Source organism: Elgaria multicarinata, chromosome 4 (genome assembly GCF_023053635.1).
Source record: "Elgaria multicarinata webbii isolate HBS135686 ecotype San Diego chromosome 4, rElgMul1.1.pri, whole genome shotgun sequence".
Lineage (NCBI taxonomy): Eukaryota > Metazoa > Chordata > Lepidosauria > Squamata > Anguidae > Elgaria > Elgaria multicarinata.
The window spans coordinates 89,842,042-89,867,520 of NC_086174.1; the positions used below are offsets into that span (position 1 = coordinate 89,842,042).

The 25,479-nt window shown below is 44.1% G+C and overlaps 1 protein-coding gene across 1 annotated transcript in view; it reads right to left on the bottom strand.

The window, feature by feature from the left end:
• NT5DC1 (5'-nucleotidase domain containing 1) overlaps positions 1-25,479 on the bottom strand; it is a 124,782-nt gene that overhangs the window by 24,526 nt on the left and 74,777 nt on the right. Inside the window, exons 7-8 of the mRNA XM_063124760.1 lie at positions 16,401-16,575; positions 10,351-10,448 (exon numbers count right to left, since the gene is read on the bottom strand). Of these exons, the coding sequence (XP_062980830.1) occupies positions 10,351-10,448; positions 16,401-16,575 (273 nt within the window). The remainder of the gene's footprint in view (positions 1-10,350; positions 10,449-16,400; positions 16,576-25,479) is intronic.

Genomic DNA, 25,479 nt, shown 5'->3' on the forward strand with positions numbered 1-25,479 from the left:
TCTATCCTAAGAGCTCTAAGCTCACTTGCTCGTCTTGCCGATGTAATGGCTACTAGAAAGACAGTCTTTAAAGTAAGTAGCCTAAGGTCTGTCGAAGCCATGGGCTCGAAGGGCTTGCGTGTCAGTGCTTGCAGCACAACTGACAGGCTCCATGGCGGCACGATACTCTTCACAGTCGGTATCGTGTTCTTCAGACCTTTCAGAAATTTCTTGGTTGTTGGATGGGTAAAAGGTGTAAACCCATCTATACCTTGGTGAAAAGATGTAATCGCAGCAAGGTGAACCCTGATGGATGCGAGCTTAAGTCCTTGCTGGAAGAGTGTCAATAAATAATTGAGGATGAAAGACAAATGGCAAGATTCTGGTATTTGACCATCTTTTGAAGCAAAGTTCTGAAATCTTTGCCACTTTGCCGCATAAGCCTTTCTTGTGGAAGGCTTTAGTGCTGCTAATATAATGTGGTCCACAGTCAAAACTCTGATCCCAGAGGAGGAGTGGCTGCTATCCTCCATGCAGTCAACTTGAGGGTCGACAAATCTGCGTGTCGAACCTTGCCCTGGTGTCGAGACAGGAGCTTCGGTATCGACGGAAGCCTGATGTAATCCCCTCTCGATAACCGAAGAGCGTGGGAGAACCACGTCTGTCGAGGCCACCACGGCGTGATCAGGATGCAATCGGAGTTGTCCATCTGGATCTTGGCTATCACTCTTGTCAAAAGTGGAAAGGGAGGAAACATGTACAGGAGATTTCCTCTCCAAGTCCTGGTGAAAGCGTCTCCTAGAGAGCGCTTTCCTTTTCCTGCCCTGCTGCAAAACTTGGCGCAGACCGCGTTGTTCTCGGTAGCGAAGACATCGACAGCAGGGCGGCCCCAGTACCGAAAAAGGCTTTCCCGCACTTCGACGTCGAGCTCCCACTCGTGGTCGACATGGAAGGATCTGCTGAGAGAGTCCGCAATGACGTTTTCCTTGCCGGCTACATGGATCGCAGTCAGGTAAGTCCTTCTCTTTATGCACCAGTTCCATATCCTGAGTGCAGAACGATTCAGAGGGTGCGATCTTGTTCCACCCTGCCTGTTGATGTATGCCACCACGGTAGTATTGTCCGTCGCGATCAAGACATTCTTGCCCTCGATCAACTGTGCAAATGCTCTTATTGCATTTTCTACAGCCATGAGTTCGAGGTGATTGATGTGCTGTTCTCTCTGTGATCGAGGCCAACGACCTTGAGCAGTAAGGGAGTCGCAATGAGCTCCCCATCCTTCTAAGGATGCATCCGTCGTGATCGTTACCGAAGGCGCCTGTTGTTGGAATGGAACGCCTTCGAGAAGAGTCGACATCGAGAACCACCATTTCAGCGATGCCCTGACTTGCTTCGGTAACGAAAGGTAAGTTCGTCGGGCATTGAGCCTGAGATCGAAAGTCCTTAAAAACCAGGCCTGCAATACCCTCATTCTGAGTCTTGCAAACCTGATGACTGCCGTAGTGGCTGCCATCAGGCCTAATAGTCTCTGGACTGTCCAAGCCGATACTTTCCGACGACTTTCGATGTCGATGGCTAACTGCTGCAAGGTGTTTGCCCTGGTTGAAGGTAAGTATGCTCTCCCGTCTCGAGAGGATAGGGTTACCCCTATGAAGTCCAATCTCTGCTGCGGAGTCAAAATGGACTTTTCGTGGTTGACCCACAGCCCCAACGAGTCCAACAGGTTGAGGGTGGTTAGTATATCCGACTGGAGCGCCTCGCTGCTGTCCGCTACGAGAAGCCAATCGTCCAGGTACGGATAAACATAAATGCCTTTCTGCCTTAGGTGGGCGCATACCACCGCCATGACCTTCGTGAAGACTCTCGGTGCCGTGGCCAACCCGAACGGAAGAACGGTGAACTGGTACTGGGATGCACCGATCGAAAACCGCAGGTAAGCTTGATGCGACTTCCTGATGGAGATATGGAAGTACGCATCCTTCAGATCCACCACTGCGAACCAAACTCCTTTTTGTAGAAGCTGCAAAATTGAAGTAACCGTTGTCATACGGAACTTCTTCGGGGTGATGAACTCGTTCAGTTGTCTTAAGTCCATGATCGGTCGAAGACCTCCATCTTTCTTCGGGACCGTGAAGTAACGGGAGAAAAAACCTTGGTTGATTTCCTCTGTAGGTACGGGAGAGATGGCTCCTTTCGATAGCAAGGTCTGTACCTCGAGTAGCAGAGGAGGGGATGGAGTCGTTACTTTCACGCCGGAAAAAGGAGGAAGGGCATCGAGCTCGATGGCATAGCCCGAGTTGATGATAGTGAGCACCCAGGAGTCTGATGTTATTGACTCCCATTGATGGTAATGGGGTGCTAGGCGGTTCGCAAAAGGGAGTGGATCTGGGGCCGAAGAGTCAAACCCGCTGCTTTTTAGAGAAGTCGGGCTGACGTTTTTCCTGCTGGAAACGACTCTGATAAGGCCGTTTCCTTTGAAGTTGTTGCTGCTGCTGCCTTGGTTGCTGGTATTGAGGCCGCTGCTGGTATTGTTGTTGTGGGGGAGGCCTTGTCCATCTTCTAGGTTTGTATTGTACAGGAGGGGCAGAAAAACCCATCTTTTTAGCAGTCGTACGAGCCTTATAGATGGAATCTAAGGTCTCGTCAGTTTTTGAATTAAACAACCCTTCGCCATCGAAGGGCATGCTTTCGATTCTGGCTTTTGTCTCGGTAGGGAGGTTGGCTGATCGTAGCCAGGCATGCCTCCTCAAAGAAATGGCCCCCATCATATTCTTTGAGTGGCAATCGACTTGATGCCTCGCAGTTGACAATTGTTGCCTCGCAATCGCCGAAGCCTCCGTTTGGAAGACCCTCGCCAAGTCTCTTTTATCCTCTGGGAGGTAGTCACATAGTGACCCCACTTTCTCCCAGAGGAAGAGCTGGTACCGTGCCATTGTTGCTTCGTACGTTGAAGCTTTGATACCGAGGGAGGATGCCGCGTAGATCTTTCTGCCTGCCAAATCCAACTTCCTACCCTCCTTGTCAACGGGAGCAGCATGAGCTCTTTGAGAATGACCCTGGGCTGATTCAACCACAATGGAATTCGGTTTTGGGTGCTTAATTAAAAATCCAGCATCCCGTTCTTGAATCCTATAAAGAGATTCTAATCTCTTTGAAGCTGGTTGTGTTACCGATGGTGTCTCCCATGCGAGTTGTGCTGTCTGTTTGAGTGCCGGCGGAAAAGGGATCGCAATTGACAGACTAGTCTTTGTTTGAAAGACATCGTAGATGGGATCGACCTCCGGTTCGACCGCTTGTTCCAGGTCTAAGCCGAGTGCACGGGCCATCCTTAACATATGGTCCGAAAACCTCACCATATCATCCGAAGGTGATGAGGGGTCCTCTCCATGTACGTCATCATTAGGTGACGGTACCGATGCTGCTACAGTGTGTATTGAGTCCGAATCAGATGGGTAGTCACCCTCTGGGGATGATACGGTAACCAGTTGCATAGGATCCCGCTCCGTCGGTACCGTGGCAGCTGCAGCAGCTGGTGTCGAAGGGTGGCTTCGACGTCGAGATGGAGATTGATATGCTGATGGAGGCCGTAGCGGTAATTGGCAGACCCTAGTGGTAGGAGGAGGTTGAGGGAAACATTCCTCCTGCGGATAATGATAGGCTTGATCTGTATCATAGTATCTTTGGGTACGGTATCGATCCCAATCATAGAAACTCTGCCTGTCTTGGGGCTCAGAATATCGGGAGACTCTGTCCCAATCACGCCTCGGTGTTCGTCTAGGCGACACCTGCAGAGGGATTACATTCTGGGATGTTTGAGGTCTTGTAGGCTCCCGAGCCGAAGCTGCTGATGCGGAGTCTCGTAACTCACCCTCTGATAGACTAGGAGGGTGTGTCGGTACCGTCTTCCTCGGTATCGACTGAGGTCTCGGGGTCGAGACATGCCTCGATACCGTAACAGCGGTAGGAGGAGTTGTTTGCCCTCGAGGGGGCTCAGATAGTCTGGGAGAGCCATGAGAGGTTTTCTCCGCAGATTTCTTCTTCTTTTTCTTTTTCTTCTCCATTTCGGAGGAAGATTTTGGCGTTCTGGCCTTTTTAGCAATCTTTTTGGCTGCAGAACTTGCCAAAGACCGGCCAGGCGTCAGGGGTATCTGTGCCCTATCAATTGCTCTGGCTTGCACATTCGTCCCTGTGCTTCGGTCAGAAACGGACTTATCAGTTGCCGTTTTATCCATTGGAGCTTCTGTAGCTTTGAGGGCTTTCTCCCAAAGTATTGAGCGAAGGCGGTCTGCCCTGTTCTTTCTGGTCTGCTTCGTAAAGGACATGCAATGGTGGCACGCCTGTACAATATGGCCTTCGCCCAAACAAAGGACACAGAGGGAGTGTCCGTCCGTAGGAGGTAGTTTGGCTCCGCACTTGACACACTTGCGGAACGGGGCCTTTACTGCCATGCGGCAGTCGCGACCGTAGTCGCTAAAATAAACTATCTACAAGAATATAATAATAATTTTTTTTTTTTTTTTCTAGATGAAAAGAGAAAAAGGGCGAAAAAGAAGAAAGCTGAAGAAAGCTGAAGAAAAAGGTAAGTAGAAAATATTTTTAAACAGATTTAAGCAGAGAAACGCTAGAGGTTCAGTCTTTTGGTCTAGGCACGATGGCGGACGACGAAGAACTGAGGGAAGGGCGGGAACCCCATGGACATGCGCAGTAGCGTGGGGGAGGGGTTCCCGCCAAAAACGTTCCACTCAGCTAGAGAAGGTTCCGGTCTGGTCTCTGCGCAGGCGCAAAGCCCATATGTGTGATGCATAGAGACCACGAAGAAGAACCACTCTGCACACCCCTACTAACCAGGGCTTAGCATGTTGTTCCAACAGACCCAATACTCCTATTACTGCTCCTCCAACCCCAGATGCAAGCAGGTGATATCACTGGTTACCTTTCATACACACATACCCTACCTATATTTGTGAATGGTAATTTCACACATGGCATAGCAACAAACTTAGGTTTGCTCCATGTACACACTCAGGACTACATTATGTTAAATATGTGATTACATTTAAAGTGTCATGTTTTTTCAAAGCAGCTGTAGAGATCAGGACTGTAGCATGTAGGGTATGGGGTTAACTTGTTCCTCATGTCATGATCCTGACAAATATTGCAAACCTGAAACTGCTATTTGCCATGGCACTAATAGCACTTTCATTCCAATGACAAATATTAGCTTTGACCAAAGGTGGTGGGAGTGAGATTTTCGTAAGGACCATGGTGTTAATTCCCTTCCCCACAACCCAATCCTCCCTCACATGGCTGCTATTTACAAACACACACACCCAAGAGATCACACATTTAAGATAGTTTGGCCTCTGGATTCAATATTGTCTCTCTAAAGAATGTACTTATATATGATACATTTCAGACTTAGGGTTATTTTTGATTTTTTTTTACGTAGCCCTAGATTCTACAAGAAGATGAAGAAAGGGTTGTGTGTATGTGGTAGAAGAAGAGAATGGTTGCTGAGTAGTGCACATTTCTTTGCTAACGTTCTAAACGTCGTTACTAACACTAATGAAATTCACATTCTAAATAAAGTCAGAAGTTTATTATAATGGAGATTTGATATTGTAGCATCTTCAATGGAGACGGACATTATTTCAATAGTTGAACATTTATTTTAGTTGCATTTGGCCGGATAAGCTCAAAATCTTTTCAACCTTCAACAAAAGGAATATTGTGTCTGTCTAGTCTCTAGAGGAAGCAGCATTGGCTTTCTTGGAAATGGATTTTGCATAGCTCCCATATTGTTTTAATTCCAAATATAGCATTTGATATCAAAGTGGAGCAGATGGACAGGCTCCCAATGTCTTTACTGTGGAAGCCTTGTACTTGCACTCCTTAGATTTCCAAACAGAGGTCTTATGGGAAGAATATGATACAAAAATGAGAAACACTTTGATATAATGCATTGGAGCTGGAGTTGCCATAAGTAGAAATCTGCCCATGGGAGGTTCTTGCTGGAGGAAGTTGTTGGGTGGGGGGGGGGGGAGGAGGAGATTTTTCCTCTTTGCCACTGTGCCCCCTTAAAAGTTGTTCCATAAGGCTGGGGGATCCTACAGAATTGTTTGGAATACTTATATTGCTTTACATGTTTTTTCATGGGTATTTTGTAAGCTACCTTGGACTTCCTTTTTTATTTTGAAGGGAAAGTGATAGTTACAAAGTCTTGAAGATGTTTCCTCTGGATTTTAGCCTTTATAAGTTTTACTCAAAGACAATGTCAGCCACTATGAAGCAAAAGGCAGTACCTAGTTCTAAAGTTTACAGGAGAAATCTGCTATTATAGTGCTAACAATCAATTGTTTGTGACAGATTGACCTTCTTATTTTCAACAAACAAAGGAAACTCTGTTCAAGCCTGACGGACATTACTCAGGCAATTTTGCTTTAGCTATTTAGTTATTTCTCGGCCTTTGAAAGCCCCCCGAAAAACAGATATAGCCTTTAGTTCTCACATCCACTTCCTGATTCTGAAGTAGTCTCCCATAGTATGAGACTAGTAACCATTGAGGATTTCTAGGGGAACTCCAAGACAAGTAACTTTAAGCACAGGGATCTAGTTAAAACAATGAAGTGTCTTATGGCAACTTAAAAACTAGCAAAGTTATTCTGGCCTAAGCTTTCATGGACACTGTCCGCTTCACAGACTGGGTTCAGACGATGACCCATGGTGGTTTAAATAGTTGATGGTTGGTTATTTAACCCACCATGGAATATCAAGTTGTGTGGAGGGAGTGTTTTAACCAACAGTTGGTTATTTGTCAAAAATAACCAATGCAAATAACCAAAAGTTGTGCAGAGTTGGCTATCTGAACCACCGTTGGTTATTTGGTTGTGTGGAGGGAACTGTTCAGTTATTTTCTCGGCCACTGTTGGGTATTTCATCAGCCACAGAGTCACAAGGCAAGAGCAGTCAAAGTGGTGGCTGCTGCTCTAGTCTAGTTGGTAGGATAGGTTTTTTTGGCAGCAATAGCTGATTGGATACTAGCAGGAAAACTGAGGGGGGGAGACTGGGGAGGATGGGTGAGTCAACTTAGCATGAACTAATAGTCAACTCAATGCTGATCTTAATACACACTATGGTTGTTTATTATCATATTGTGTGGGAAGTAGCCGCTAGATAAACAACTGTTGATTATTACCACACCATTGACTATTGTGTTGTCTGAACACAGCCAGTGTCCATGAAAGCTTAGGCCAGAGTAAATTTGTTAGAGTTTACAGTGCCACAAGACTCTTGGTTGTTTTGTTGCAACATACTAACATGGTAAGCCCTCTGTAAATTGAATGAGTTAATTTTCTGTACTGCTTTTTACTTTGCATCAGACTTGCATAACCTTCAACTACTAAATCTACTAAGCCAGCTTTAAGGTGGATTCCTGCACTGAGCAGGTGGCTGGACCTTATAGGCCCCTTCCTATTCTACTATGCTATGATTCTATGAAATGCAGCCCACCCACCATATATAACAACTCTTCAGGAGCTCAGTAAATCCAGTTTTGTGGACTGCCTCAGTGTACTGCAGAAATAGGGAAGTTTGTTAAGCACCTAGCAGCTACAAAAGTATGGCAAATGGATCAGGAGTTGTCCAGGCCTGCCAAAATTCCATCCTGCACTTTACAGATCTTAGACACAGGAAGTTTATAATTGCACAATGTGGGTCAAATAAGCTAGAGATCAAAGTGATCTAGATATTTAGAAAGTTCGGTAGCCTCTGGGAAGAAAATATATAATAAAAGGTAGATTCATAGCCTATGGCTATAGCTAATGAGCCCAGTTAGTGCATGTGCTCACATGCACGCAAGCATACACAATTTGTGTAGCATGTGGTGCACTGAGTTCATTTGTGATTATATCTGCTCTGCAGACATCCTGGTACATCTTGTGTGTTTTTGTGTTCTACTTGTAACGCCTTTTGATTTAGGTTATGTGATTTTTTCAGTGGAAATTGCTGTGTACCTGGATGAAATGATGGACAACTTTCTTACCCTTTCAAAGTTTCTGATTTCCCAGGCTGTCAGCTTGTCTGTGCTTGACAGTGGAAACTTGGAGTTATCCTTGTAACTGTGAGTGTTCTTCAGAACTATTTACTGAGTATTATTTACTTAGTGTTCTCAGGTGTCACACTTCAGAATTGGGCCATGTTTCCAGCCAAGGCTCTGTAGTGGCCAAGGAAAAGGTACACTCATGTCTAGTAGGCATTTGCATATATTCACAGTAAAATGGATTCTTTAGCCAAGGTTAGAGGGTACTGCCAATAAAAGTACAAATCACAAGCTTGTACAAAAAGTCAGCATGTCTGAACTCTTCTTGAACAAACCCGTATCACATCAGTATTACTCCCCACATCAAAGCAAATACCAGCTTGGGAGGGTGAGAATCGAAACTAAGATTCATACTCCTAGATTCTAGATTCCTAAAGTCCTATCAAGCAGGAAGCCAAATGCAGGTTATGTGAAGCTAAGATCAGGCCAGTAATGTCAGCTTATTGTAACAAATAAAATATGCCAGGCTGATGTTCATCGCAGACCCATAGGACCCCTAAATCCCAGAGAAACTAGATCCCTGCCCTTTGTACACAGCCTAAGTAAAAAAACAGCTTTTCATAGTCTAGTGGCATATGAGATTTCAAATTTTTCAGTGTTTTCATTATTGGAACATTGTAGTTTTCCACTTACCTATTGTTTTACAAGAACCATTAAAATGTTCTAAGGCAGGAATTATAAGAGAGAAAGAGAGCAGAGGAAAACTTTCACTCATAGACTATAAAGCAGGTTGCAAAATCTCACTGCCTGGGGGACAAATCTGGGGGTCCCAACCTGGCCCTCTAGGACTCCCCAGGTCCCAACCTCCAACTATCTATCTGCTTCTCACTTTTGTGCAATTCTTTCCCCACTCCAAATGGCTGAAATGCCATTTCCTAGGGCTTAGTTACTGGTAGTAAGAGCCTTAAGCTTAAAATTAGCTGATATTTGGAGGGGAGGGGGTTGTGGCCCTTCTCCTTTTGCACTCGGTCCCTTCCACCATGGAATGTGGCCCCTGAGAGCTTCTCTGAAATGAAATTTGGCTCCTGGGCTGAAATAGGATCTGCACCCCTGTTGTAAAGAAATATGACATTGGTTAAGGATTATTATTATTATTATTATTATTTATTTATATAGCACCATCGATGTACATGGTGCTGTACAGATAACACAGTAAATAGCAAGACCCTGCCGCATAGGCTTACAATCTAATAAAGTTGTAGTAAACAATAAGGAGGGAAAGAGAATGCAAACAGGCGCAGGGCCAGTTAAACACATGTACACAGAGATTGCCTAGTCAAAAGGTGGAGCACTGAACCTGAATTAGAAATGCATAATTCTTGATCAGTGTGAGGCTACCAGCTTAGCTATATGAAACATTTGGTTTGGTTTCCATCTAGAGAGGTTTAGCTGTGTATTCAGATAATTTCAACCAAATTAGCAAAATGTCTTTTGGGGTGGGGGCATTGTTTCTGCCTTGGTTAAAATTGCCTGAATTAGAAGAGGAGAATCTTGATCAAAATACCTTCCTAAATGGTTTATATTTCCATGTGTTCTTCTTACATTATATGTGAAATCAAGTGAACAGAATGGACACCATTGGTAAAACCATTTCCCTCTCGCTCCTGCAGTCCCTGTCCCTGCACTATTCCAGAGAGTTGGGGCACCCTCTGGACCAGAAATGTATGGGGGGAGAGGAGAGAGAGGAAGTCTTGTTGTGTTAATGGACACATTGGATGTTGCTCTACCTTTCTTGGGGTATAATTTTAATTGTGTACACCTAAAAAACGCTAAGTGTAAATGTGACAAACATTTGTTTGCAAGCACATATCATGCAGATATACTAACAAAGGCATTGGGATGGGATGCAGCTCCTTGTTGAAAGCACAATCACCTGAGTTTGCCTCCGTGTAATGTATGAAATGGTCTTTAGCCACTATGGGCACCTTCTGTTCATAATATCACAAAACCCATCCCCAAATAGTGCCTTTAGTTGTGATGTCCAAGATCTGGAACAGTCCCTGAAAGTAGGTGTACCTAGCCCCTGTAATGCCCACTCTTAGATGGGTTGTAAAGACTGCTTTGTTACAGTGAGCATTGTAAATTACCATTCTAAAAATCCTGACTTTGTGACGTTTTCTGTTCAGTTCCCCCAGAATGATCACTCATGACTTAACATCTTTCCTTTTTTACATTTTACAATCTCAATGTCCCCACCCCGTTTTCTAGAGAACTGACTGTGCTAATAACCAAAATTGTTACCACTTGAATATTTAAATATTGTTTCAGCTTACCAAGTGTTCGAAAAGGTCTTTGATTTGGTGTCTGAGAGAAGAAACCTGGTTTCAGGGCATTCGTGATTACAATGTCAAAAAGGTCTGCAAAATCATTCCTACAACAATAAAAAAACAGCAACAAAAATACATTTTAAGGCATTAAATAGGTATTTCTACAGTCTGAAGAAGCACAAATCACATTTCAAAATGTGTTTACAGGTGTCTAGAACTTTTATGAGTTGTTAAAATGTAAGCTCACTGATCTAGTTAGAGCCTATATGAGTGAAAAATAGAGTGCTTTCCAACAGTGAGAAGCTGGAATCCCACAAATTATCTTTTGGGAAAGGTGGGCTAGATTCAGCCCCCTATCCAGCTCCACTCCCATTAAACACGTGATGGTATGACTGCAGCTGCTGTGGTTGTGCATTGATGGATCATAAACAATGTTACTCTGTACAGCACCATGTACATTGATGGTGCTATATAAATAAATAAAATAATAATAATAATAATAATAATAATAATAATAATAATAATAATAATAATAATGTGTAGCTAGCATGCAAGGTTTGGCCGGAATCGGGAAAGCCAGCGCAACCAGGGGGAAAGTGACTAATAAAAGCGACAAGTCAAGCTAAAGAGGGGAAATACACGAAGAACAGGTGTGTATGGACCAGCAAATTGTTTCTCAGCCCATCTGCAGTTTCTTCCTGTTTCTTTTAAAGGGAAAGGCTTTAAAGTCCATGATAGTAATTCAAATGGCCTCAGCTGTGCATCTACTTCAATGCATCAGGACAATGGTGATTCCTGATAGTCATATTCCTGCCTTGGAGGAAAGGGGGGACGGGGCATTAGACAAAAAGTCAAATAAATTTCTATTTCCAGTGAATTCTCTCCGCCAATGACGTACCTACCTACCTACCTATCTTTCATTCATTAATGCCATCTGTTTGAGAACAGGAGTAGCTTGGTTGCAGTAATTCATGCTCTAGTAACCTCCTGATTGGATTACTGTAATGCGTTATACATGGGGCTGCCCTTGAAGATAACTTGGGAAATTCAGTTAGTCCAGAATTAGCCTGTAAGAATTCTGACTGGTTTAGCTGGTGAAGCCATACTACCCCCATTCTTAAAGAATTATATTGGCTGCTTATTCATTTTCAAGCCAAATTCAAGGTGCTAGGGCTTTAAAGCCCCAAACAGCTTGGGACCTGATGGAGTACCTCTTCCTATACCATCCAATACCATGGATTAATCGTCAGATGAGGCCTTTCTCTGAGTATCATCAATTAGTGAAGCGTGTTATGTCTGTACAAAGGAGAGGGCTTTTTCATGTTGGTGTCCCAACTTTGGAATACCGTCCCTAATGAAATTCATCTGTCACCAACATTCTAATTTTTCCACTGTCAGGTCAAGAACAGGAAACAGGTCTTGTTTTCCCTGTCTGGGATTTTATGGTTTCGCTGCCTCCCACTTTTATGAAGGATAATGCTATGTTGTTTTTATTCTATTGTATTTTTATTACTGTATATTGCCCTGGAAGCCATTAGGATAAAGGACAGTCTAGAATAAAAACACACACATAAAAAAACAAATAAACCCAGGGTGGCATTAGCTACTGAGAACCAACACCTGCGTGGCCTCCTGGCTGGTCATGACTGACCGGACCTGGTGTTTTATGTTCATCCACACACGATAAAATATTTTCCTCCCAGAAATCTGCAATGGCCACTAAATTCTGGAAAAAACACATGCAGCCACAGAAAATGAAACTGTATAATGTTTCATACATTAGGTTTATATAATTAGGGTTTTACAATTATTTGTTTAGAAAACATTTCTACTTGCTGCTTATACTGCATAAGAAACTCATGAAATGCACTCTTGATGTAATGCTAAATCAAGTTGCTGTGTTCCTGAAAAATCCAACATGAGGTTGATTGCTAATGAAAAGTGAAGGTAATTTAAGTAGACAAATGGATTTTGCAGGCATCAGAAATGCCTGAAGTTCTCACCTGACTAAAAACAAATAATTTAATCTATAAAATTAACTCCATCTGTGAAATGCTTATGATACATTATATGTACAGTCAGGTAATCTAATCTGAAAAAAATATTAAATGCTGAAGTGGGCAAAAAACTGGCAATAAATTACACTTTAATAATAGGAGATATAAGCAAATGGTAGCATTTATATACCTTGGGCACAATCCAGGGAAAATTATGCTAATTTAAATTCCATACTGAAATCAGTGAGACCTAAAATTTAAATCGGACATACATTCTCTAGACTGCATTCAAAGACTACATTCCAGTGCAGAGTTAATCATGGTTATGTACTACTAGTAGTAATAAAAAATTCTAAAATAATTCCTTTTTAAAGGCTTTTCCAAGGCCATATTCTTAGCAGAGTTATCTGAAGACAAATGCTTATTATTGACCAGATTGCGAAATATTATGTACAAGGCCCTACAAACTAGACTTACATTCCAACAGCAATTGGACATATGCTTCCAAATAGTTAGATGTGTTTGTTGGCTAAGGAAAAGTATGTGAAAAGCAATTGTAAAGAAATTTCCTTATGCTGAAGTTAAGCTTACAATGGAATCCTATGCACAGCTAGTCAGAACTGAAACGTCAATAAGTCTTACTTCCTGGTGGTCTGTACAGAATTGCGGCCTCAGACTTTTAAATTTCATTGTAGATTTGTTCATGGTAATGTAACAATATGCATGTGATACATAATACCTACACTCAAGTAATTCTAGCCAGGTGGGAGTGGGTCATTATGGAGGGGTGCATCAAAGCCCCCTGTGGCCCATGGGTTCCATGAAATGTGACACTTGGGTGCTGGTAGACAAGGGGTTTATAGACTTTAGTCGAGTTACACCATTGGCTTTAAATATTCCAAATCGTCTACCCCTCACTGGCAAGCTTTCCAAGGTTTTTGCTTCTTGTGGGTTCACATAGCCCCAACTCCAGGCAATCGATTCCTTTTCGGATATCTCAGTTTTGTGGTGCTTCTCTTCCAAGACCCTTGCCTGGTTGCTGGTGCGTCTAACTCTGGCTGGGTAAGCTAAGGGGTTTAGGTGCTGGAGATTCCCAGAGCAGAGGAAACTTCCATTTTTGGAGGGGCTTGGTCCCCATTAAGGACTGAAGCACAAGACCATCCCACCCCTTCTCTTTGCTTTCACTTCCCTCCTTGGAGCCTTTGACTCCTTGTCTTCAAGTTCCAGATTCTCTCCTTCTCCCAGACTCTTTCTTGCTGCTCCTTTTCTCCTCCTGCCTCACCTCCTCCTCCTCCTCCTCCTGCCTCACCACCTCCTCCTCCTCCTCCTCCTCCTCCTCCTCCTCCTCCTCCTCCTCCTCCTCCTCCTCCTCCTCCTCCTTCTTCTTCTTCTTCTTCTTCTTCTTCTTCTTCTTCCCCTCTCCGTTATTCTCCACATTCTCACTTTTCAATGTCTTCAGCATCAGGCAACCACATTCCTCCATCTCTTTACCCCTCCAGATGTATCTTGTCTAGGCAGTCGTATTGGTCCTTGAACACAGAATGCTTGTCCAGCTTATCCTGTTTACAACACTGTGGAAGCTTAGTAGGAGGCTGCAAACCCCAAAGGTTTCCTACACCAGGAGTCTGTTATACATGCCAGGTCAGCGTGTTCTTCTGGGATGAAAACACAGATAGCTGTAGTTTTTCCATTAAATGGCCTAATGCTAAAAAGCAGAATCTCTGGGCTTGGGATATCCACAGGGCTGCCACCAGTGCTATTAACAATGAAAAGTAGTAGACACAGATGTCTACTACCCCTTACTACTCTAATTGTAGCTGCTCCTCCCTCTGGGCATTCAACAGAATACTTATAGTGTCCTAAACACATCTCCAAGTTGTTACAGTTTCAATAGCTAAAGAGATCCAAAATAATCCTTTCTCTCTGAAAGTGTCCACTATAAAAACTATCATTGAAGTTTAGCCAACAGTTTAACACATAGTAATCATCAAAAGATTAAAAGGGTGAAAGGCATAAATCTAGGACCTCTCCTCTTCTGTTGGAGCTGCAATAAAACCAGTAAAAAGTAATGCTAGTTGTAAAACAAGTTAATGTGTTCTAATAGAATCCAAATTATATTAGAACCTATAAAAGGACCACAGTTATACAAGACATAAAGACATAAAGACACAGTTGCAGTTGGAGAGCCTATGGAAATCCCTGGCAAAGAACCATAAGGCTCTTGCCCCTTGTGCAAAAAGACTCATGCCTCTAGGAATTGTGGCCAGTCTGACTGGTTCCAGGAGGGGACTGGCCAGCAGACAAATACATGGTTCAGACTCCTCTTCCTCTCTCCTGCCTCTGGCAATGGTGATTTTGATGATCTGGATTCTGTCAGTGATGATGACGATTTTCTGGATTATTTGGGATGTTTCTATATGCTCTTTGTTTTCTCATTTTAAAAGACATGACATTTTTTCTTACACTGTTTTTCACAGACGCTTCATCCAATTCTGAACAACTTCAATGGCTTCTTCAAATTCTCTAATAGCATATAATGACTATAATAGTGGGCTGCCAAAGCCTTTTACATTTCAAAGTTAGTCATCTCTGGTGGTGATGATCAGGGCACAGTCTGTTTCCCGGAAGAACGTCCTCAAGCCTATAAATGCTTGGGATTCAGGAGGGGTGAGGGAAGATCAGCAGTTCATCAGAGACAAGCCACTAACAGAGAGTCCGTAGCCTGAGCCAGAGGGGAAGACGTTCATTCACTACATGAAAAGTTAACGTTAAGATCTGACGTTTATCAGCATTGGAGAAAAGTCACAGGAAGGCCCCGTCTACACACAGTCTTCGGGGCGCCCCGAAAGCGCTTCAGGGCGCCCCGAAACTCCTAGTGTAGGTACCTGGTCAGAAGAGACGGAGGAAGAGGCGGCGGCGAAAAGTTCCCAGGGCTCAGCGGCTTCTCTGGTGAATCCGTGCCGCCGAGCCCAACTCCCCGCCGGCCTCCTGCTGCCAGCGAAACAGCCACCCGGGTTGGAGAGCTCGGCGGAAGAAGGCGGGCTCTTCCACCGAGCTCTCCAACCCGGGTGGCTCTTTCGCCGGCAGCAGGAGGAGGCCGGCTGGGAGTTGGGCTCGGCGGCAAGGACTCATCAGCTTGGCCAAGCGGGATGTGTGACTTTTGGTATTTGAAAGCCAAAACAGTAGCATGATATTTAGGGTTCAGATGGAAACGGAATAACTCTGGGAGTTCAGAAGGCTTGGGGCACCGGTCTAGGATGACTTTTGAGGCATGGATAGGTGGGCCAAAGAGGTGTGCTTTTGGCACAGAAAAAGATGTTTCCCTATTAAAGGGTGAATTTTGAGGTTTGGATGTGCATCTAGCATTGGCCAAAGGTGAGGAGTAGATTTGGAGTGAATATCTTTCCATCAGCTAGTATTTGCCCACATTTTCTTACTTCAAATGCATAGCATAAGTAGGCTCCCAATGTTTTTTCTTTTCCTGAACTGCATCTTTGGGTCAAAACAGTTATTACATTAAATCCATACGTTGCAGCTTAACCCCCTATTTTTACTCTAGAGTAAATGCACCCCCAGTCCAGATCTTGAAAGCCCCCTATCCCTTACACTAGGGCCCTACACCTGCTCTAGAGTAAAAATGTAAAAAAAGACATAGCTGCTACAAAAAGGATTTAAATTAATGTCTATTTTGGCACTATGACAGGCTATACATTTAATTAAAGCTGTGTGTGAATGTGTGTGTGCACACATTCCGTATTGCTGTACTTACTTTTTTGTGGGGAGAAAAGCCCTGGATTTTGAAGACCAAATGGCCTATGGGGAAAGGGCTAAACATCATTTCCATGGCTGCATTTTAATAATACAATACTACAAAACTCCTATTGAGTGATCGCTGAAATGTCTCCTACAATTCATATCATTGGGCTCTCATTAAGAGTGTCGGGGCCTGAACTAACCTCATATTTGAAGATACATTCCCTAAAGTCTTCAGCTGCCCGTTTCTAACTGAAATACTATTAGTGCTATCTGGAAGGTAAAGTGTGAAATAAAACAACATACCCTAAGGTATACTCGCATAAGAGTCTGCAGTAGTCACTATGAGAGCTGGTAATTAGTAGTAGAATTTTTCCACTCTCCTTCAGCCTTCTTAGCCACTTTTTAACAGAATCAGGACAACGTTGTATATACTTCTCTGGGTTACTTTTCACTTCTGGAAAATACGTCCCACAATTTTCTGAAAAATAGAAGATACATTTATGCAGAGTATGGAACCCATATGCACCATTTGTGTACCCACTGGTCTGTTTTTAACATCTGTCTCATCAGCCCTCAATCCCCAAGCCCACATACACACCAAGGGCTTTTAAAAATGCCCTTGAGGTTTTTGTAAGCAGTTTATGGGATTCTGCTGGGACCCGTTTTGAGAAGAAGATGTCATTAAAACAAATCTGATGGGCCATGGACTTTGCTTCACTGAGCACTCCTATGGATTGGGATCTACTAAAAAATGTCATAGAGAAGTAGGAGTGAGAAACGTCAACGTACAGTTTACACTTCTAATAGCTGCACCATCAGTCACAAGCCTTATTTATAGATAAGGGACGGGCAATGTCTGGCGGTCCAGGGACCATTTTGCTCCCCCCACTCCATCAACCGCTGTTGTGGGTGGCAGTCCATGGAGGTGCACATAGCACCCACCCCCGGGAAAAAATTGCTAGTTTTCTGCTGAAATTTGGCAGCTATCTGTTCTGTAGCACTACAATTATTAAATTTAGCTCATTTCCATGATAAATTTAACTGTAGGGACTATGGATGCCATTTGGGGGACACTGGGGGGGTTGATTGTGGGTCATGGCTTTCATGTTGCCAACCCCTGTTATAGATAAACACACTTCACTAACACACTCATGGAATATAAAAAAAATTTCCCCTTAGAAAGCTGAATATGGTACATGTACAGGTTCAAGGCACCTGACAAATCTGATAATAGGACATTTCAACTAGAATTCCTCAAAACAGAGAACTGAAAATGGCCGATCATGGTATTTCCAAATACCCATAAATCTAAAATGTAGTAAATGTAATTGCTAAGCATTATGTTGAATAGGCAAGTCACAAAAGGAGGCGATTGCAGATCTCTTCCTCAAGAGTGAGGCAATGAAGTACATCCACACCAACCAGAAAGCTGAAGTTTGATCCATAGATCACTGAAGACGCACAGGAACATGTCTAACAGCCAAAATGTAGGGAATGATATTTACTTCGTAACAGAAGACAAGACTTCAGCAAACAGCAAGTAAAAGTACACATGGGATGGAATGTTGGACTACACAGGAACATGCACCCCTGCTTGCAGCCTGCAAGCTAAATTTGCGACTATTTCTACACACATTTTCCTCTCCTGCTAAATATCTGTGGTCAGCTTCACTGAACGATTTAACAAATCCTAGACATTACTTTTCTGTGTGGAATGTGCACAGCGCTCTTCCTCAGATCAAAACAAAAACAAAGATTTAAGCCTCTTAGCCTCCAACTATTTCATGAGAAGGAGCAGAAGGATATTTGAAACTGCAATATCTGTAGGGAATGAAATAGTCTCAGCGTTGATTCAAAGCCAGTTGCTCCAAAGCAGCACTCGGATTTAAGCCAATTTATAACCACTGATTTCAATGGGATAAAATAGCTTATGCTCGAAGTACACCAACTTTTAGTTGGCCTGTGAATCTGGCTTCAGAAGTAATAACTGAAATATTTTATAACTGCTGCACGGTAAATGCATCTACAGCAACTAAACGAAAAGTAGAATAGCTGTATCATATTGTGGCATAACAGGAATATATATCTACCCCCCACAAAGTTAAATTATTCCAGTAAGAAAACAGCAGTATGTATGAAATGGCCTTATATGATGATACAACATCATAACCTGATATGACACTGCTACGTCTGAAGCATAGACAAAACAAAGTCAAATTCCTGTGGCTGGAATGGAAACCTCCTCATTAAGAAATTACTTACTTTTTCAGTGTGGGTCGTAACTAAGTGCAATTCTAACCGCCCAATGTTGATGGCAGGAGGGGGCTAGAGTGGCACGGTGGTCCCTCTCTGCTGGCCCCCACTGGTGAAGACACCGACATTGGAAGGGGGGATGTTCTGTTGCAGTGGAGGCCCTTGTTATGCCCAGGTGGGTGTACAGCTGCCACTGGTGCTTCTCGTGCTGACAAAAAGCCCCACAATGATGCAGGGACAGGAAGGAAGCTGCTCTATTCCCCAAGACAGCTGTGGTCTGTGCCCATCAGCTATGCCAGCCCCAGAACCGGCATAAGGAAATGTGACAAACAGCCAGAGGGAAACTGCCACCCTGACGTCTCACCCTGGCTGGTGTGAACTGGAAGGGCTCTGGATGAGATGATGAATCCACCTCGTTCCTCCTCTGTGTCCTACTTAGGATTACTCTGTCCTTTTCACAAACTGAAGATGTAATAACACTGCGGGGATGGGTGGGACTTGCAGGATGGAATATTCCTGCATGCCATTTCCCCCACCCTACTACCTTTGAAAAAAAGATGTCAGAAAGAAGATTTCTAGACATTCTAGCTCAGTCTTTTCCTTAATGAACCCACTTTTTCTATGAGGGGAAAGATTTCATCAGGCGAAACCCCACCCCCAAAAGCAATCTGAAGTGGTAAATTGAGACATAGGTTTTCCACTTCATCTGCAGCTTGTGTGAACTAAGCCTATCCAACCACATTATTTCTGCAACAGAAAGCATAATAAACATTTCTCTGAGAATGAGATTATATTCCCGTAATCTGTGTGATAAATCTCCCTAATGTTGATTTTGGGAACTAGCCAAAACCTTGGGCTTCTTGGTGAAACAAATATTTACCTAAGTATATTCCGTGTTTTTTCAACTTCCCTCAGGATTAACGTATTTGGAGATGTTGTAGCTGTCTCAGATGATAAACCAATATTTTTTTCCTAAGGCTATTATTTGTCTTCACTTTTCCTTAATTTATTGCTTTGAAAACTGAATGCTCTGAAGCCTAGAGAATGAGCACAAACATACAATATGATTCTATTGTTGCAGATGAGCTGACTTGGCCCAGTAAACTGGTTTACTACCTTGGAACCCTACTCTGAACTCTTCAGAGTAAATACATTCAAAATAAAAGAAGCAAGCGAACAATGCAGTAGGTCTGTAAATGTGTAGGCCAAATTGAGGTGGATAATTGGCAGCATGTGACCAGACTGGCAGCAGTGCTTGTCTGAACATGGAGTTTCCCTTACACGGGGTTTCCTCATTAATTTCAGGAGAAAAAACACATCTGATGAGTGTTTTATTGCACGCTCGTTACTGGGCAGTCATGGATTTTTTGCAGGTCCCTCACATGACATTGTCTGCCTCCCATGTGCCCTCTGCCCCTTCTGGCCTTCCTTGCGCCGCAAGAGCAACCAGAAAATGTCTGGTTGCTGCTTTCTCCTGCTGTGTGTGGGAGAAGCAGCATGATTACAACGCCCGACTGAATGGGCCTCATGCTCATTGTTTACTTCCTGTTTTCAAACAGGAAGTAACTGAGCGACAAAACCAGGAGTGGAGAAGCCATGGTAGCCAGCGTTTCCCCCCAGGTGTGATGGAGCTTTATGTATACAGTGAAGAGTACCCCACACATGTACACCAGAAAACTAGACTGGGAGCTTTGTGTTTAGAACAGGCAATGAAGCAGCCGTCCCCAATCCAGTGCCCTCCAAATGCATGGGGGACTACAACCAGGGCCGCCCTCCCATGAGGTGGGGTGAATATCCCTGCCTCAGGCTAGGGATCCGGAAGGACAAGGATCTCCCATGCTTTGTCACCAGAAGGGCTGTGAGTCCTGGGGCCCTGTGCCTCTCAAGGTAAGATATAGGGCAGGTGGGCACTCAAGAGAGACCCTCTCGCTACTTTCCTACTACTTCAAATGCTCCGGCAGGAAAGCAGCTGTTACAGCTCTCCGGAGCACCATCACCCATCCAGTGTCTTGCTCTGAGTAAGGCATAGGCAGGCGGCCACTCTGGAACGCCTGACTGGCCACTCACCTGCTTTGGCAAAAGCTCCCTGGAGCACTGCCCTCCAACACCTTGCACAATAAAATAAAATGTGGGGGAAGCAAGAAGCATGAGATGCTGCCAGGGACGGGAGAAAGAGCATGAGCTGCTGCTACCACACATGGGGGTGAGGGCAGAAATGTCAGCCATGCAGAGAGGGAGCAGGAGCACAAGTACTACTGCAGGGGAAGAGGAAGGGAAGAAATGCAAGCTTGTCTAGTGACTGCAGTAATGCCGTTCCAGTGCCAAGTGAATTGTTATTATTATTTTCCAAGGCCTTTTAACTTGAGCGGGTTTTTTTGCATTTTTCAGGGGCAGGGGTTAGGGGCAGTTGGTGAAACTAAGGGCCTTGCTAGACTATGCCGGATAAGCGGGCAGGGAGGCGGGGCGACGGCGCGCTAACTTTAGTGTGCGCCGCCCCGCCTCCTACACGCACGACACGCAGGGACTCTGGAAGTCCTGCAGCATCGGCCATTTTTTTTTTTTTAGTGTTAAAGGGGCCACGTGCGCCCCAAAGACTCCGGACAAGGTAAGGTTTTTTTTTTTAATTAAGCCCTCCACCCGCTCCTGATCCCCCCCTGCCCACTCTTTCCCCATCCTCGATGTCTGTGCCACCCTCCGCCATTCCTCCTTGTCCCCGATGTCTGTGCCACCCTCCGCCATCCCTCCCCATCCCCGATGTCTGTGCCACCCTCCGCCATCCCTCCCCGTCCCCGATGTCTGTGCCGCTCTCCGCCATCCCCCTCTCCTGCCGGTCTGGCCTTTCCCCCTATCTCCCCCCCCCCCCTGGCCCGATGGGCACAGCGCTCGTATGAGCGCTGTGCCCAGTCCATGGCTTTTCCCGGCTACTCGCGAATAAGTGAGTAGCCGTAAAAAGCCATGGACCGTGCTAGATGTTCCGCAGCCCTGGCCTCAGGCCGGGGCTGTGGAAAAGCCACACCATAAGCGACTTCGCTTATGGCGGTTCAAATGAGGTCTCAGCACGGCCTGACCCCGGATTCCCCTGTGCGTCATCTGGACGCACAGCAGGGAAACCGGGCCTCACAGCGCGCTAAGACCTCGTCTAGCAAGGCCCTAAGTGCAATCCTAACTGCCCAATGATGATGTCAGGAGGGGGCTAGGGTGGCATGCTGGTCCCTTTCTGCTCACGCCCACTGGTGGAGAAAGCACCGACATTGAAAGGGGGGTGGAATGTTCTGTTGCTATGCCCAGGTGGGTGTACAGCTGCCACTGTACTTTCCGCTTTATAGGTAGAGATGCTGTATCTTATGGTAATTTTTGTGAACCGCCTAGAGAGTTTTGACTATTGGGCAGTATAGAAATGAGATGATTAAATAAATACATACATTTTGAAGGGACATGATTTCATGTTTAAGATTTAGCAGCAGTAGGTCTGCTGGTCTCCCCATCTGTCGAGATGTGTTGCCTTGCGGCAAATGCATAAAACGTAATGTTTGTCTTCCCCTCCCCCAAAATATTATTTCTTTGTTTTGTTTCAGGACAGTGATTATTATTTGCTAATGTAGGATCCAGCACTCCTTTCTCATAATCCTCTGATTCTTTTGGAAAAATTTGCCTCATGTCTGAAGGCATCACAAACTTCACTGATGCATGCAAATAGCCTGGCTGTCCAAATAGAAGGAGGCAGCAGCAGCAGCAAATGCACAACAAAGAGCCAAGAGCTCTAGGCAGCATTGGCTGCAACAGCCATTCCCATTGCCAAGAGCTCTGCCACAGGAAATATGGACCATCTGGCAGAGGCTTCAAACTGGGCATTGTAACAATTGTAGCAGGAATGAGTAAGTATTTGGAAGCACTAGAACTGCTTGGTACAGAGTTGTCCAAAGGTTTCCTGCAACCTGGCATCTCAATGCTGTTGTCTTATGGGAAGGGGCTTGTACCATTTTTATTCCATGCTTGTCAACCCCTTTGGTGTATTACAAGCTTTTCAATGGTTGCACAAAAACACCTCTATGAAAGTATATTTCTTTCACTCTTTCAAGGTCTCTGCTATTTATAGATTCTGATAGTTTTAAAAAGAAGGAACTGACACTTCAAAACAGACAAAGCATTCTGCATGAAAGTTCTGCTAAACTTGTTATACAAAATGGAGCACGACCCAAGTGAGAGAGTCATGGTTGGCTTCTGATATTTTAGAAAGACATATAAACACTAGAATTCTGTGGAACCAAGACAGAGGCATCATACTTTGGTCCAAGGAATGAATGTTTCCAACCCATCTTATCTTTGGGATTTCACAAAAGAATAACGAGAACATTGCAAGAATGGATGGCTTAGAACCTTCTAGACTATATATTTGAAAACAATCTTAGCATCAGCTGAAACTTGGATCCTGCAGTCCATCTGATAAGACAGGAATGGGGTGCATTAACCCAAATCACAGGGTGAACCTAGGCAGACATTGGGCTCATCTACATCTAAGGGTGTTGTGGGAAGGGGGAGGAGATCTCCCCTCCTTATACCCTTAAAAAAAATCTGTTTCAACAAAAGCCTTGGGGAATGTTAGGGCAAACTGCTTTCTCTCCCTTTCTGGCCTCTAGCCTTGTTCTTTCTTTCCCATTTCCCCCTTTGCCTCGCTATTTCCTCTTTCCTCCCAGCCGCTAGCCTCGCTATTTCTCTCCCCCACCACCACACCTTTAGCTCACTTTTGACCAACCAGCACCCCCGTGGCAGCCATTACGTGACTAGCCATTTCCACCATTGGGGGGCAGGGGTTGTTTGCAAAAGACTTAAACTTTCCAAACCACATCAAACATTAAAAAAGACAGCAGCTTAATATCAGCTTAAAACAACCAAATTCTTTGCCAGTCATTAAGTAGTCAATTCTCTTCAAAATGAAACAAGAAGAAACAAGTAACTTTCAACAATCTTCCTGAAAGAATGAAAAGAAGGAGCCTGAAATCACACTTGTTCACTCAGGCTTTCCCTGGGCTGTAAGTAAATTCATTCTGCACCCCATTTTACTGCTCCTTGATATTTTTACTGCAGTTGTTTTTAAAGTTGTGTTTTTAATATGATGTTTTTAATATTGTATTTTAATACTGTGACCGCTGAGAGATTTTATTACATTCAGCGGTGTATGTCACAAATAAATAAATAAATAAGCTTTAGGTGGCCCTGCGCAAATACACAAGTGGAAAAGAGTTTTCTTTCACTTTCACTAATAATACCCCATTTCCTCCTGCACTAAGAAAACTTGCACCCACACTTGCCTTCCTTCCCAGCATCTGCACGGGAAGGAAGGCAACTGAGATTTTTTCCTGCCCGCCGCCTTTTGAAAAGTTTAAATACAGAAACAACCCAAGGGTGGGGGAAGGAAAGGAACCCCCTTTTTTAATTTAATGAGCTATATCAGCAGACATGCGCAGATTCATAGAAGTGTGTGTGGGGAAACGGGGGGAAAGGAACGAGGCAGCAGAGGAGGACGCGAGAGGGACTGAACCCGTCTCCTCCCTCTGGCTGCCGGTTCCCCCAACTTTGTTTTAATTTTATAAGCTCTATCTGCGGAGCTCCGCAGATTCATATAATTCAAAATAAAAATGGGAGAGGGAACGAGGCAGCCAGAGGAGGACGCGAGAGGGACTGGAGACCGAGCAGCATCTCCTTCCTCTGACTGCCCGTTCCTCCCCACCCAGCCGCATTTATTTTTATAACTTGTTTCTGCAGAGCTCCACAGATAGAGATCATAAAATTAAAAAGGGGGTAGGAATGGCACTGTTCCTCTCCCCCTGGTTTTTTTTAAAAAGTTTTTTAGAGGCACAGGGCTGCCTCTGCCACCAAAAAAGTTGTGGTAAGTGCCCGACTTTTTTGGACCAGAGTTTCCAGGGTTTGCCCCCGGATGGCTTCGCAATGGTGACTGCATCATGTAGATGATTTGCTGCTGCTTCGAAGCAACCCCGGGGCAAACCCTTTGTGTAGACGTGCCCCATGTCAACTAAAGAACCTATAAACATCCATGAGCAGGGAATGATGAGTGCACATAAATGTCTCATGTAGAAAAAGCTCCAGAAAGGCACTTCAGATGTTTAAAATATTTTAAAAATATTGTGTCTTTTAAACACACTTCTGTTGTTTTCAGCCCAGCACTCCAGCCTATCAAGATCACTTTGAAGTTTGTTTCTGTCTTCCAGAGTATTAGCTATCCTACCCAATTTTGTGTCATCTGCAAATTTGATCAGCGTTCCCTACACCTCCTGACAAATCCATGTTGGCTTCTAGTAATCACTGCATTGATTTCAAGGTGTTTACAGATTGACTTCTTTATAATCTGCTCCAGAATTTTCCCAGACTGACTGGTCTGTAGTTCCCAGGTTCCCAGGTTCCTTTTTGCCCTTTTTGAAGATAAGGACAACGTTAGCCCTCCTCCAGTCGTCCGGCACCTCACCCGTCTTCCATGATTTTGCAAAGATAATAGACAAGGGTTCTGAGAGTTCTTCTGCTAGCTCCTTCATTACTCTTAGATACAGTTCATCGGGCCCTGGAGATTTAAACTCATTCAGGGAAATTAGGTGTTCTTTGACCATTTCTTTATCAATCTCAAACTGCAATCCTGCCTCCTCAACTTCTGCTTCACTTTTTCTAGGAGGGGGTCATAGACCCGCTTTTAGGAGAAGACCAAGGCAAAGTAGGAATTGAGCACTTCAGTCAATTTTCTTTGTTGTCTGTTATCAATTTGCCTTCCTCATTAAGCAGTTGAACCACCCACTGATGATCTATTTAGATGGCTCACTAGTTATCCAATATGGAGTAGTTAAAAGAGAGATTTCTTGCATTGTATTTTGTTCCATTGTAATGATTTTTGTTTATTCTTGCTTTTTGCCTTCCCTGTACTTTGTCTTTTGTGAAAAGTCTTGCAAAATCTGTAATCCACCAGCAAATGTATTTGTATTGTGAAGCCTAAGCCACAGATGATCTAAAAGAAGCTAGCAAGCTTAAGTTTTGAATTGCTTTAAAAGGGGGGGAATGTTAGCAGAACCACCTCCATTTTTAACAGGAAACTGTAAAATCTCTATTGCACACCAAGCAAAATGTC